This window comes from Engystomops pustulosus, chromosome 3 (assembly GCF_040894005.1).
Source record: "Engystomops pustulosus chromosome 3, aEngPut4.maternal, whole genome shotgun sequence".
Classification (NCBI taxonomy): Eukaryota; Metazoa; Chordata; class Amphibia; order Anura; family Leptodactylidae; genus Engystomops; species Engystomops pustulosus.
Genome location: NC_092413.1, coordinates 199,338,736 through 199,354,574, shown reverse-complemented (window position 1 = coordinate 199,354,574; position 15,839 = coordinate 199,338,736). Strand labels below are relative to the sequence as shown.

The 15,839-nt window shown below is 44.0% G+C and overlaps 1 protein-coding gene across 1 annotated transcript; it reads left to right on the top strand.

Annotated features, from left to right (window-relative positions):
- The first annotated feature begins 10,853 nt into the window (after window positions 1-10,853).
- LOC140120694 (uncharacterized) lies at window positions 10,854-14,840 on the top strand. The gene is made up of 10 exons (XM_072139650.1): window positions 10,854-10,918; window positions 11,955-12,050; window positions 12,185-12,286; window positions 12,423-12,482; window positions 13,168-13,263; window positions 13,398-13,499; window positions 13,662-13,727; window positions 13,862-14,051; window positions 14,362-14,448; window positions 14,675-14,840. The coding sequence occupies exons 1-8, from the start codon at window positions 10,901-10,903 to the stop codon at window positions 14,048-14,050; spliced, it is 729 nt and encodes a 242-aa protein (XP_071995751.1). The 5' UTR covers window positions 10,854-10,900; the 3' UTR covers window position 14,051; window positions 14,362-14,448; window positions 14,675-14,840.
- Window positions 14,841-15,839: the final 999 nt, after the last annotated feature.

The following is a 15,839-nucleotide window of genomic DNA, read 5'->3' as shown; positions in this document are numbered from 1 at the left end:
AAGTTGCTACTTTATTGATTTATTATATTGCACTTAATGCCTTCCTTTTTTAGGTATGGACATTCTTGCTTGCAATTTATCTATGCCTTTCCCTTTTTAGGTAAAGAGACATTTTCATATCCTGCTACCCCGAGTAGCCTATCCCTGTAACGTTTGCAACGTTATGTTTAAGATGTGTACCCATTGAGCTCCTAAGCCAATGTGAGTTTACCAGAATGTTTGCACACTGTCAATTTATGCCAGTAGTTTGCACTAACCTTTTATAGGCTTTTCAAATTGTAGTGTGGCTGTGTCAGACCGTCTGTATGTAAACCCTGACCGCTATCTTATGCCTCAAACCGAAGCTTCGTAAGTGGGGGTAGTCAGTAAACTGCGGGTCCTTAGGGGACCGGGGGTGTTAAAGATGTAGCACCTGGATGCCACTCATACAAGGGTAAGAATGTCAGTCGGAAGGTACTTGTACATTGTACAATGTCTTATTGTGTCACATATGCCAATGTCAAGAGGAGAAGAAGGTTTGTCCTGTGGGGACAGTGCCACCCATTTGTCACATAAAATTTAACTTTTATTTCTGATTAACTTTAAAAATAAGGGATGGATCAGAGATCATTTGACTATAAGTGAAATATTAAAACTAGCAGACAGTCGTGCACAGCGAAAAAACAGTATGGGGCATATAGGGCAAATAGTAGTATGTTTTATAGGGTATAGGTCTGTATATGAGCTGTCCAGGTCATGAATTTGTTCCCCAGCTGGGTGGTCTCACTCCCATATAACCCCTCAAGCCTCCTATATGTAAGCTATGGTACGGCACATTCAAAGCCCAACATCACTCCTATTAGATAGCCTCAACCAGCTAAGGGGAGGGGGGGAGGGGGGAGTAAAATTCCTATATCTTGCCCTATAGTTAGTCTCCAATCATTCCATCACACATACAACTTGTGTAGTCGCTGGATTGTGAAACGCTTAAGCACACTGCTGAATCTAAAATAGTAGAATGCAGACTAGCCCCCCCGACATGTTTCGCCACTACACGTGGCGTCTTCAGGGGTACCGGGGCTATAGTGGTAATGCATATATGCACTATATAATTGTCGCCAGGGAAGAAGTGTTTACATAACAAATATACAGGCCCTGGTGCAAGGAGTGGATTACAGTACATGACACCACACCTTTCCTACTGTACAGTTTGGTTTAATGGCGTCAGCAACCAACTGTCACACTTCGCATACACATGTCTTTGTTTTAGTCCGACACCAACCCAGGTGCCTGTCTCTAGGACCATGGGCGGTTTGTCCCTACAGATCATGTAGCCTGCACTTCACCGAAATGCCCTCTTTTGTAATCTACCTCTAGGGGCCATTACTCGCACGGACCCCACAGAGGTTCCCCGCTGCTGGCCAGCGGTTGGTCCTCTGCGCCCCAACCAGTACGTAGTCGAGCCGAGGGCGGCTCTTTCAATTGCCCCGGGGGTATTCAACACCCTCGCCGATGCAAGGCAGAGAGGTTGTTGCGAATACGTCCCACCATGTAGCTTGCAGCCTGTGTAGGGTCTGATCAACCCCACAGCATGTCAGTACATAACACTGGGGAGAACTGCAGAGGTAGAGCCTGCCTGGTAAGGCAGGAGTTAATTGTTTTCTGTGATGTAATTCCAGCAACCAATCACATGTGTTATACATTGTTACTGTGAGCTAAGATGCCATTGGAGTAGTCACCACCTGACCAGTGGGAGTAACAAAACCCCTAGTCAGGAAACTTCTAGAAGTCAGTCAGACCCAGGAGTCTGAACAGATCAGAAGAAGACTGGAGTTAATCCAGTGAAGTTAGTCTTAGGCTAGAGCTGACGCAGCTCAGTACAGCTAAGCAAGTCTGTGCAGCCAGCACACCAGACCAGAGCAGGTGAGCCCAGTTCCCTGCCTGAAGAGTGGAGCTAAGAGCTAGTTAGTGAGATGAAAGGGGTATCACCCTACCTTCAAGGGTGATACCTGAAGCAACCCAGGACAAGCTGAAGCATCCTACTAGGACACAGCTATCTCCCAGCCTGCCCTTTGCATCCAGGCTGATGATCCATCCTGTGGCTCCCTCCAACTACATCTCCAGCATTCTACCATTCTGTTAAGGCACGTTGCTACTGTTCCTGTCGGTTCCAATAAAGAACTGTAAGTTATTTTTGTTCAACGTCTGCCTCCGTCTGGTCCCTGCTACTACGGCTGTCACCATCACGGGCACCCTGTCCACCACACAGAGACTCATACTCTAGACACCAAAGGGTTGCCCCAGGGAGAACCGCTATAGCAGCCTCTCCCTCATCATTTCTTGCCAACACCACCCTGCTGGAGACCTGCCAGGCTGTAGGACAGCCCTCCGGTTCCCCATACCAAGCACCGTGACACTAGCGTGCCTAGGCCAGCCACTCAGGTACTGTGGGCCCCGGCTGACTCCAGGCCCCAAGAAAAGGCTAGGCCCCGGTGGGGGATGTTGCAAGTGCCCCACGTTATTTCTGACAGACTGACTTTTTTGGCTTTGTGTTGAGTTTATAGCCCATACTTTGTGGTTAGTTGCCTACCTACCTATACTCGATACTCGATGTGTACCTTTGATATCTGTACTGCTTTTCCCCGCTATCTAAAAGGTCATATCTAGGCCATACTGCTTAAAGATTTTCAGCTGCTAGACTGAGGTTTACAGAAATGAACTTCCCTTACTTTAAATGACGGTCCCGGACGTTCAGACCTATGGTGCACACAATCTCCTATGCCCATCCACATTATCCTTACTTAAGATGGGGGCATCAGTAGCCAGTTGTACTGATGCGCATGCGTGACATGCTCAATAGAGGATCTGCATGCCACTACCTCTTACTGACATGTGCACTAGTGTCTGTAGGACACGGCTAGCGTTTTGTCTATGAACAACATGGACAGGAGGAGGTTCCCTTACAGGTGACTTATTACACTGTAATCTATGTAAATTATGTCTGTATGGTAATCGATCACTTGATCACTTATGGCTGTACACTTTATATAATGTTAAAGGGATACACTACTTATTAAAATTGTGTTTATGTGAAAGATAATGTTAAATACTACTTTATTGTATATGTATGCAATGTTTACCCTGGATATGATGTCACAACTCTAAGAGTATATATATCTGTGCACTTGGACACAAATGGCTTGACAAAGGCTGGATACACAGCCGAAACGTTGCTTATGGTGGAATAAACACTGAATTGTTTTACTATCTATCTATCTCATATCTGTCTATCTCATATTAATCTATCTATCTATCTATCTCATATCTATCTACAGGCGGTCCCCTACTTAAGGACACCCAACTTACAGACAACCCATAGTTACAGACATACCCCTCTGACCTCTGGTGAAGCTCTCTGGATGTTACTATAGTCCCAGACTGCAATGATCAGCTGTAATGTGTCTGTAATGAAGCTTTATTGATAATCCTTGGTCCCATTACAGCAAAAAATGTTTAAACTCCAATTGTCACTGGGGCCAAATTTTTTTATGTCTGGATCTACAATTATAAAATATACAGTATCGACTTTCATACAAACCTCCGGACCCTATCTTGTACGTAACCCGGGGACTGCCTGTATCTATCTCATATCATATCTATACATCTCTATGATATGTATCTCATCTACCGCTGTTTTAGCCTCCAGTATAGCTGCAACCCAGCTTTCCTCGTCTCTTGAATGGGATGTCACCCTGAATGCTCCCGTAAGTATAAACTTCTATATTTGCTTCTGTGTAATGATCTCACATATTGTTATATTTTGCGTGTGACCTATGAGAGTATAATCTCCTGGCCGTCCATTATAAGCATACTACATATTGGGCCACATTTATCACTTTTGTGCGCCTATGTGTAGTATTTGTGCCTACATTCTGGCGCACTGTTGCGCCAGAATTATCACAAGCTACAACCATCTGTGATAAGTCAATTTCCTGCCTCTTATTAATCACTTTACTTGAACATAGTTTCAGCGCAATGTTAGATTCGGGCACTTACATGTCATCCTGCTACAAGCTCCTCTCTGCTTCTCCCACATCCCAGAATGAAGATAACACTCACAGCAGCACCCAGGTGTGTGACACCCAGCACCCAGTCATTTCCTCAGCAGTGGCTTCTCCTGGAGGGGATCCCCCAGTGCTGATCTCCTGCTGCACCCCTGTAATTCTGCACAGTATCCCCCTCAGATACACTGGTGATACTGTGCAGAATTACATGGGGTCTGTAGAAGTACATTGTCTGTACTATGTGCAACATTCTGCAAAGTTGGTTATTAACATTCTGAGGGAAAGCTGGTTATTTTTGCTGCACGGCTAGTTTGGCGTTTAGTCGAAAAAATGGCGCAAAAACGGTGCGCCTGAATGAAAAGGTGCAAAAACAACAGAAAAAACAAGTGATACATGTGGCCCATTATTACAGCCAGTCCTACTATTCATAAGTCACATGAAGGTTTTACTGTTTCTCATTCACACCTATTACCTCATAAAATACTCTATATATAATGGGCCACATGTATCACTCGTTTTTTCTGTTGTTTTTGCGCCTTTTCATTCAGGCGCACCGTTTTTGCGATTAAATGCCAAACTAGCCGCGCAGCAAAAATAACCAGCTTTCCCTCATCTATCTTACCAATCCAGATGTTTTGCTGCGCTTTCATTTAGGCGCAAAAACGGGCGCAAAGACACTCCAGCCCGAAGGTGGCGTTATCTGAGAAGAAAGCACTGAGCCCCTTTGCAGAACAGCTCATTTCTAGCAGCAAAGCTCAGCCAGACACTAGAACAGTGATGGCAAACCTTTTAGAGATCGAGTGCCCAAAATGAGACCCAAAACACACTAGCTTTTCCCAAAGTGCCAACATGGCAATTTAGGCGGTAACAAACTTATTGCTACCAGAATCTTTGAGCTCCAATCCGACCCTGTCCACACCTTCTCACTCATGGGACAGGACCAAGCAGCACAGGATGGGTCACTTTAAAATAGCAGGGCCCTACTTGGACTGCCTGAGACTGCAGGAAGATGCCATGTCTGGCAAACTCTGTGCCTGGGAGACAGCCTGTGTGCCCACAGAGAGGCCTCCGAGTGCCATCTCTGGCACCAGTGCCATAGGTTTGCCACCACTGCACTAGAACATATAATAGATACATTAGATACACTGCAGACAGGAGCTGCAGACTCTATTTACAGTTCATTACCTTCTATTTACAAAACATTCTGCAAAACGCTGAGCTCACAGCAAGAGCAAGAGAACTTTGCAGAACTTTGCAGAATGTAGCAGATACGACATACAAGTGTCCCCCATGTAATTCTGCACAGTATCACCAGTGTTTCTGAGGGGGATACTGTGCAGAATTACAGGGGTGCAGCAAGAGACCAGCACTGGGGGATCCCCTCCAGGAGAAGCCCCTGCTGAGGAGGTCACTGGGTGCAGGGTGTCACACACCTGGGTGCTGCTGTGAGTGTTATCTTCATTCTGGGCTGTGGGAGAAGCAGAGAGGAGCTTGTAGCAGGATCACATGTAAGTGCCCGAAAATAACATTGAGCTTAAACTGCGCCAAAATTGCGCCTAAACTGTGTTAAAGTAAAGTGATTAATAAGAGGCAGGAAATTAACTTATCACAGATGGTTGTAGCTTGTGATAATTCTGGCGCAACAGTGCACCAGAATTTAGGCGCAATACTACACTTAGGCGCACAAAAGTGATAAATGTGGCCCAATGTGAGGTCATTATATTATGACCCATCATTACATGTGAGGAGTAATTTATATCAATGTCCTGGTGACTGATGAAAGACGTGGAGGCTGGAGCCATTATTCTGGTCTCGGCCTATGACGGTCTATGGAGCCATTGCTATGGTCTTGGCCTGTAACGTTGTATGGAGCCATTGTAATGGCCCCAGCCTATGACAGTATATAAAGCCATTGTTTTGGTCTCGGTTTTGTGTCTATTACACTTGGATATCTACTGATGCATCAGGGTCAAGGCATAGGAGGCCACAAAATTTCACTTGTCATCGGCTTATGTCTAGGATGCATTTTCCTCCTGGAAAATGGGTTTGGTCAGGAATTTTTATTGATGGCCTATTTTCAGTAGTTGATTGTTGGAGCAATGACATACAACACCCATATGATCAACTGTTTTATGCCCCATATACATAAAGTCTAGGTGCTGGAAGCAGCTGGCTAATTGCCCCTGTAGTGTTCAGAAATCTCTACTGGAGACGTGGCTCTTAATGAAAATGTATGCTAGCCGTGGCTGAAGCTACAGGGGCAAGGAGTCAACAGCTTCTAGCTCTATGTCCTTGTGGTTGTCCAGATGACCACAGATGTCTAGTGCCAACTCTTCAACTATTGATGGTCGATCCTTGGGAGCCCCTTTGTACCAATCTCTTTATAAAATACTGAAGGCACAGTAAATGGTAGTGTCACGTTGTGGATGTATTCTTACATTTCCAGGAGGAATCACGTGGACAGAGTTGTAAGAAAAATAATTTTATGGCGTTATAATGACACACATCACACAAACTAATATACATAACTTTCTATATTCACCTCTATAGGATAGAGCCACACATGTGTGTTAGAGCTCATACATGGTGGTTATGACACCAAGCATGGAAAGGGTTGTGGGACCTCGGTTCTGGCGATGAGTCTTCCTAATACATTGGGATACAACACAATATGATATTTAACCCCTTAAGGACGGAGGGTTTTTCGGCTCATTTCTCACTCTCCAACTTCAAAAATCCATAACTTTTTCATTTTTCAGTGTACGGACCTGTGTGAGGGCTTATTTTGTGCGTAACAAATTTTACTTTCCCGTAATGTTATTTATTTTAACATGCCGTGTACTGGGAAGCTGAAAAAAAATTCCAAATGTGGAAAAATTGAAAAAAAAACGCACGTGCGTCACGTTCTTGTGGGCTCAGTTTTTACGACTTTCACTCTTCGCTCCAAATAACATTCCTACTTTATTCTTTGGTTCGGTGCGATCGCGGTGATACCAAATTTATATAGGTTTTATTGTGTTTTAATACATTTTCAAAAATAAAACGAATGTGTACAAAAAAGAGAAAAAAATTTTGCCATCTTCTGACGCTAATAACTTTTTCATACTTTGGCGCACGGAGATGTGTGAGGGGTCATTTTTTGCGAAATGAGGCGACGTTTTCATTGCTACCATTTTGAGGTCTGTGCGACATTTTGATCATTTTTTATTTAATTTTTTATGTTATGTAAAAAGGTGTAAAAGTCGCATTTCGGACATTTGGGCGCCATTTCCCGCCTCGGAGGTCACCGCCGCCTGTAACCGTTTTTATATTTTGATAGATCGGGCATTTTGGGACGCAGCGATACCTAATATGTTTGTGATTTTTACTGTTTATTATGTTTTATATCCGTTCTAGGGAAAGGGGGGTGATTTGAACTTTTAAGATTTTATTAATTTTTTTTATTTTTTAAACTTTTTTTTTTCTTTTTTTTTTCACTATCTTTTAGACCATCTAGGGTACATTAACCCTAGATGGTCAGATCGCTGCTACCATATACTGCAATACTTCTGTATTGCAATATATGGCATTTTTGCAGCACATTCATTACAATGAGCCACTGGCTCATTGTAACGAATCTGCAGCTGCCAGATAGCCTCGTGTCAAAAGAAGACACGAGGCTACCATGGCAACCGATCGCCGCCCCCCGATGACGTTCGGGGGCGTGGCGATCGAAAAAAAAGATGGCGGCGCCCGCGCGCCACCGTCTTTTAAATGCCGCCGGCGACTTTGCCGGCGGCAACGGGCGGGTTAATAGCCGCGATCAGTGCTAGCACCGACCGCGGTTATTAGCGGTGGGGGTTTTATGCATTATGCAAAAACCCCCACCTTTGTATGAAGAGGACCCGTGAGCCCTCTTCATACATCCCTTATACCTCTGCGCCGTAGAGCTATGGCGCAGAGCGTTAAGGGGTTAAGGCATGTTTATGATTAAAAAAATATCCTTTTTTCTTTAGGGAAGCGTTTAAGGTGTTTTCCCATCTGGGCACTTACATTTATTTTAATTCATTTTCCATATGTAAACATTTCTTCTGATTGGATGTTATTAAAAAAATGTTCTTGTGTGAAAGTAATTTCTCATAAATGTTGCCATGTTGTCCCTTAGAAATGAGATAGCTTCCTTGGATACGACCACCTCACATTTTGGCAGCGGTGGCCAGACATGGGCTATTGAGCTCTGACCACCTGGGTTCAGCAATCATTACCACAGGACGGCAGTGGGACATGCAGTAACTCCCGGACATTTCATATACAAAAACTTTTTGTTACTTTGTGAAATCACTCCAGCAGAGGTGGCCGTATCCAAGGACACAGACTAAGGGACCATATGACAACATTTATGAGAAATAATCTTCACACAGTTTTTTTTTAATAAGATCTAATTGAATAAATGTATATAGATGGCAGATTAATAAAATTGAATGTAAATGCCAAGACGAGAATACCCCTTTAAGTTTGTGGCAGATCTGTCTGAGAGCTGACATCATGGATCTATATTTGGAGAATTCAGAGATGTAGCTTGGCCCTTCCATGGCAATATCTATAGATGTGCCTTTAGCTTCACTGCCAATGACTCCTTGTCTAATGATGATGTTAAGTAGAATCTACAGCTTGATCCATGTAAGGCTACATACATGTAATGGGCTGCACACCAGGGGATGTTTTGGGTTGGTTGGAGATGGGAGGGGTGAGTCCTCCATAGAGAGGAGGCTACCCAGCTCAGTCACAGTGCCGTGAGAGATAATATACTCAACACACCGTGACCTGGAGTAATAGACCTCAATGGTGGGCGACATCTGGCCCCAAAATGGGCATCCAGATCATGACCACTGCACATGTGCATTAGGCCTAATAGGACCTATGGGACCCTCTAAAAGCAATACGGGGGTAGCTGTAATAAGTCTTGAATAAAATATTAGCCCAAAAATTGCTGCTTTGCTGATCACCTGATTGGATATGGCTGATCACTGGAGGGTTATATGTATGTGTATAGGAATGATGACGTCTCCTCTTCTCCCCCCTCCCTCTACTTACGGTATTATATCTATTACAGATCTGACGGATATTTTGGCCTTAGTCACAGAGATGTCAGGACGTCACAGGTGTGAGGAGGACATGACAGGTCTGTATGGGAAATCCTACAACCATAATCCAATGACCGTCGCCTGGTGATAATATGGATCTTACGCATGATGTAATATAGATGGAGGTTTCACAATCTTTTGTTCATCCAAGAAAGATTCTCTATTAGTTATTTAGATGCCGACATTTAGGATCACTATAAGGATTACATCTGAGCTTGTGACTTCTCCTATAGTGGAAAACCTAAATACCATAGGTGACCGCAGAGAAGGAACTTAAAGCTGCCAGATCCCAGTAAGAAATCTATAATGTACAGGTCTTCATAAGGGAAAGAAACTGCACATTGGCCATGGGTGACCTTAAAGGAAATCTACCATCGCAATCAAACATGAAACCAGGGGCTCTTATTCTTAGATCCAGGCACCGTGACTGTGGTAATCTTCTTATATTTTTTATCTATGGCCTCCTTCCTTCTAAATTCAACTTTTACAATTATGCTAATGATCCTATAGGACTCCTGGGGTTGTTACCAGAGACTCTCTGTGCTGCAGCCTCACAGACTACTACACTGCCTACCCCACCTCCTTCTCCCCCAGCACTTCCCTCCTGGGGAGGACACTGGGTAATGGTCTGTGAAGTTACAGCACAGAGGGGCACTAGTAATACCCCCCAGATCGCTTCTGGCTCATCAGCAGAATGATAAAGGTTGATTTTAGAAGGAAGGAGGCCATGGATAACACATATGTGTATGAGTAATTGATCCTGGTTTATCAGGATGGAATTTGATGGCAGATTTAATATTAGGATCTCACTAATTAATTCAGTTTTTCTATGAATTGAACCAAAAAGTCCTAAAATCTCTTGTGTCACAAATCAGCATCAAAAACTGCAACTCCTCTCATCACATGTCAAATCTGAACAGCAACTAGACAAGTGGACGGGGTCTTAAAAAAAAAAAAGATCAGAAAAATGTATTTTTATAGTAAAATGGCGCCAATTTTTTTTGTAACAAATCAACAATTCAGTTATCAAAATTTAGCACATTTTATAACCAAATTTTTCCCCATGTTCATCGCTGTCTCTCCTTGTCAGAGCTGGTGAATGTGAAGCTGAGATCTTACTATACATAGAGTCTCCCGGTGATATCTATATAGCCATGTAATATAACTGAAGCAGCCAATCACAGCTCAGCTTTCATTCAGAGCAGCTAATAAAATGAAAGCAGCGCTGTGATTGGTTACTATGGGTAACACTACTTTACTACAAACAGCTCATGTATAACTGCCTTATGTATAACAATGGGACATAGTTTTGGCATATGTCGGGCTAATTTGGACCTATGGATGTATATGGCAGGTATGAAGTCACCACCTAGACACTATTATACAAATGTCTTCGGGTTTAGGCAGAAATATTTTTGGCTGTCCTATCAGAAGTTGATATACTGATATATGAGTAACTCCCGGAATAGAAGAGAGTCAAAAGGGTTAAATTTGCCATATTTAATATACATTTATCATGTCTCCATCATTTATTATACAAGATGGCTGCTCTCTGTACTGGGTTGCCATGGAATCAGAATCCTCCCCATTCAACTGAGTTCTTAACATGATGTCATACCCGCTGTGATGTCATCACTGCTATATAACTCCCGCTCTGTACCCATAATTCTCTGAGGGTTGTATAGTAGAAGAGTGGAGAGTGAAGAGGAGATTTTGTTGTTGTTTTACAGACGAATGATGGAAAGATTTTTTGTAAGTAGACTTTATTTACTGACGGATATCAGGATTATTGTTAGTGGTGAAATTTAGACATCAGGAAATAGACGGTCGGATTGTAATGTAGATAAGGGGAATCCTGGGCGGTGTCGTAGTTGGGCTACTTAGGTCCACCAGATAACATTATTCTGGAGGACCCTCTTCACATTCAACTCAAAAATAGACCCTTCCAGCTTCCAAATTTAGTTGTCTTCCGCTGTATCTTTGTAATCCAGTATAAGGTTGGAGCCTGGGCCCACCGGAGGATCCTCCGATCCTCTGGTGGGACAGTCCAACACGGATCCTGGGGAATATCTGCTCTCATTTTTTGGTTTCTGTTCTACATTTGGGACATTATTGATAGCGCTGTGTGTCCAGAGGAGCAGGAAGAAGATTTACCCCCAGACCCATGTCCCTAGAGGACTTGATATAAAACATGGTGACATTATGTCCAGGTCCTGATGTCCCCTCCACCCATTCCTGGTTATACTGACGTCCTAGATCTGTCATTAGGGTGACATTGAGGTGTCTGGGAGGGTGAGGGGAAGATCTAAACCCTGTATCTACTGTGCACTAGTTATAATATGTCACCCCCAGACTCATTCTTACACTCCTCTTGCTGATAACAGTTTAAAATTATAAACTTTATGTGAAGAAATTGCAAAAATTGTATAATTTACTCTAAAATAAAGATGGCGGATGTGTGTGCTGGTTACCATAGCAATAGAATCTTTCTCCATTTACTTTCTCTATCACTGCTGTATACAGCCTGGTATTACCCATAATGCTCTGAGAGATAGACTATGTGATATTGAAGATGTTCTAGAGCCGTCTACTACATCTTTACTCATTTCTGGTTATATCAATGTCTCTTTCCACCAATGTCCTCCTATACTCCACTAGTGGTCTCCACCATCTCCGCTCCTGAAGGTCTATGGTTACTTTGCATGATTCCTTCTGGAGACGTCTCCATCATGTGGAACCACAAATAATTTCACTGACCCAAAATTCTGTTCTTCTCTCTCCCCTATAGGATAAACTTACTGGGCGCACCCGTGTCCAAGTCCTGTCCCGCAGGGCACTGGAGCCGGAGGCTAAGCGCACATGGATCAAATCCTACAACGACGGGGTAAATAATTCTAGAGACGTCATCAGCCATCACCACATTATACATAACATGTGATATTGGGGTTATCTGGGGTTCACCTCCTCAATAAGATGTCATTGATCTGAAAGTAATGTTTCTATTTTTATGTCCCACAGTTAGGTCCTTCCCCAGCCTTCTATAATTTGGCTGCTGCTGCACAGGATGGACCAGGAGACCTGATGCCGGAGTCACCTGAGCCCTGCTGGATTGTTAGATCGGTAAGGAGGCCATTACTATATAGTCATGGACTCACCATGTCCCATAACTGCTGCTGATGTTATTGATGATGATGATGGAGGTGATGATGAATTGAGGGAAAATGATTCGAATTTGACACTTAATATGTATTGACAGGAGAATTTCCTACCCCTGGATCCGCCTCCTGAGCCGCTAGACCTGGACTGCATCATCACGGTAATGTCTCTTCTCCTCTATGATCCACACACGACTTATAGACAATGGGGCAGATTTACTAATATTCTCTAATAGACGCAAGATAAACTAGAGGGTGTTATCAAGTACATGATTTACAAATTTAGATGTAATAGTTACATCTGGTGTCCGCTGTACGTTTCTTAGATCCAGGCACTGTGACTGTGGTAATCTTCTTATATTTGTTATCTATGGTCTCCTTCCTTCAAAATTCAACTTTTAAAATTATGCCAATGAGCCTATAGAACTCTTGGGGTTGTTACCAGAGACTCTCTGTGCTGCAGCTTCACAGACTATTACACTGTCTTCCCCACCTCCTTCTCCCCCAGCACTTCCTCCTGGGGAGGAGACTGGGTAACGGTCTGTGGAGTTACAGCACAGAGGGACACTGGTAATACCCCCCAGATCGCTTCTGGCTCATCAGCAGAATTATAAAGGTTGATTTTAGAAGGAAGGAGTCTATGGATAACACAAATGTTTATGAGTAATTGATCCTGGTTTATTGGTTTCCACCAATGTCCTCCTATACTCCACTAGTGGTCTCCACCATCTCCACTCCTGAAGGTCTATGGTTACTTTGCATGATTCCTTCTGGAGACGTCTCCATCATGTGGAACCACAAATAATTTCACTGACCCAAAATTCTGTTCTTCTCTCTCCCCTATAGGATAATCTTACTGGGCGCACCCATTTCCAAGTCCTGACCCGCAGGGCACTGGAGCCGGAGGCTGAACACGCATGGATTAATTCATACGAGGACGGGGTAAATAATTCTAGAGACGTCATCAGCCATCACCACATTATACATAACATGTGATATTGGGGTTATCTGGGGTTCACCTCCTCAATAAGATGTCATTGATCTGAAAGTAATGTTTCTATTTTTATGTCCCACAGTTAGGTCCTTCTCCTGCCTTCTATAATTTGGCTGCTGCTGCACAGGATGGACCAGGAGAGCTGATGCCGGAGTCACCTGAGCCCTGCTGGATTGTTAGATCGGTAAGGAGGCCATTACCATATAGTCATTTAGTGTGTGGTGTCCGCTGTGTGTACAATTTTTGGTGCTTTTCCATAGTAAGTCTGGACCCATGTTTATAGTTGAATGGAGGATTCATTTGCTTTCTATCACTCTAAATTTCTGTGTATCCAAATTCTCAACAGGATGAACCAGAAAGAAGATCTACTGGATCACGATGGAGACAAAGACTGAGGAGCATCTTCTGCATGGTGAGGAGATCTCAGTCTAGGACATGTATCTCAGCCTGGTGATACGTGTCGTGTATCTCAGGATCTCATTCACAAGTGACTGGACTCGTGATACACATCATCATCATCAGCTTTCTCTCGTGTTTCCTCTGTAGTGCCGGGAATCAGTGGAGGTGACTCCTTTCACGCCAGCTCCCAACAGACCGAGCACCAAGGACTTTGGGTGCCAAGTGACAGAGGAAGAGCTCAGCCTTGGGCCAAAAGTCACCTTGATCCACGTGAAACCCATGGACCATTCCTTTAAGGTTGACGCTTCAACCCAGGTCGATGAGGATGAGTTCTGAGGTAGGTGGAACGCACATCAGTACATTGTGACAAGGACAACATCACGGAGATCTGAGATTCTGCAGATCGGAGTCTTCAGAACTTGTCCAGTGACTTCTCTTGTCCCGATATCACACACTATTTTACTATTACATGTCTACAGCTAAGTTGCTACTGCTGTTTTCCTCTTAGTTTGGAAAAGTGCATTGGGAGCTCCAAAATTACATTTATAACATACACTGACTGATTTTTAACTTTTGTGTTGGATTATATGACCTAATGTGAGACTTTCCAATGAAGATAATCCAGAATTTTTTATTTTTTTTTGCAGCTTTCATTCTTGACCTGTCCTGACTACTCTGCACCTCATTCCCAAAGATAAGAAGTTCTTCTAGACGACCTGTGACCTACCGAACCTGTGAGTCCTGATAGTCTATACTCTGCCACATAGATGGAAACCTATCACTTCTCTACTAGTGATCAATGTCCATAAGATATTCCCATCTAGGCCGATGTCCATGTGGTATCATCACTGCTACGGACATTTAGCTATGGATCATTCCAGGATGGCCCCAGTCTTGTAGACATGTAGCAGCCACTTGATGAGGAATGTATGTAGTGATATATCTTTGTTCTTTCATTAGGCCAATAGACGCGTCCTCCCGCCCCTGGTGTCAGAGCTGGACGTCTATGACAATGAAGATCTGGACATCTACACAAACCTTTATACTGAGGTTTTTGACTTTTGACCATTAAACGGATTATGTCAGTGTCAGGAGACTATGGTCTGCTGTACTGGATCCATGATAGGCTCCACTAAAACTCACTTTCTGGTCTCTCCTTGTCCACCTTTTCTATACATACACAGTACAGGGGGGTCTCCCGAGTGTTATACACAGTACAGGAGGGTCTCCCGAGTGTTATACACAGTACAGGGGGGTCTCCCGAGTGTTATACACAGTAAAGGGGGGTCTCCCGAGTGTTATACACAGTACAGGGGGGTCTCCCGAGTGTTATACACAGTACAGGGGGGTCTCCCGAGTGTTATACACAGTACAGGGGGGTCTCCCGAGTGTTATACACAGTACAGGAGGGTCTCCCGAGTGTTATACATAGTACAGGGGGGTCTCCCGAGTGTTATACACAGTACAGGCGGGTCTCCTGAGTGTTATACACAGTACAGGAGGGTCTCCTGAGTGTTATACACAGTACAGGGGGGTCTCCCGAGTGTTATACACAGTACAGGGGTTCTCCCGAGTGTTACACACAGTACAGGGGGTCTCCCGAGTGTTATACACAGTACAGGGGGGTCTCCCGCGTGTTATACACAATACAGGGGGGGTCATCCGAGTGTTATACACAGTACAGGGGGGGGTCTCCCTAGTGTCATACACAGTACAGGGGGGTCTCCCGAGTGTTATACACAGTACAGGGGGGAATCTCCCAAGTGTTATACACAGTAGAGGGGGGTCTCCCGAGTGTTGTACACAGTACAGGGGATCTCCCGAGTGTTATACACAGTACAAGGGGGGTTTCCCGAGTGTTATACACAGTACAGGGGGGTCTCCTTAGTGTTATACACAGTACAGGGGGGGGTCTCCTGAGTGTTATACACACTAAAGGGGGGTCTCCCTAGTGTCATACACAGTACAGGGGGGTCTCCCGAGTGTTATACACAGTACAGGGGGGAATCTCCCAAGTGTTATACACAGTAGAGGGGGGTCTCCCGAGTGTTATACATAGTACAGGGGGGTCTCCCGAGTGTTATACACAGTACAGGCGGGTCTCCTGAGTGTTATACACAGTACA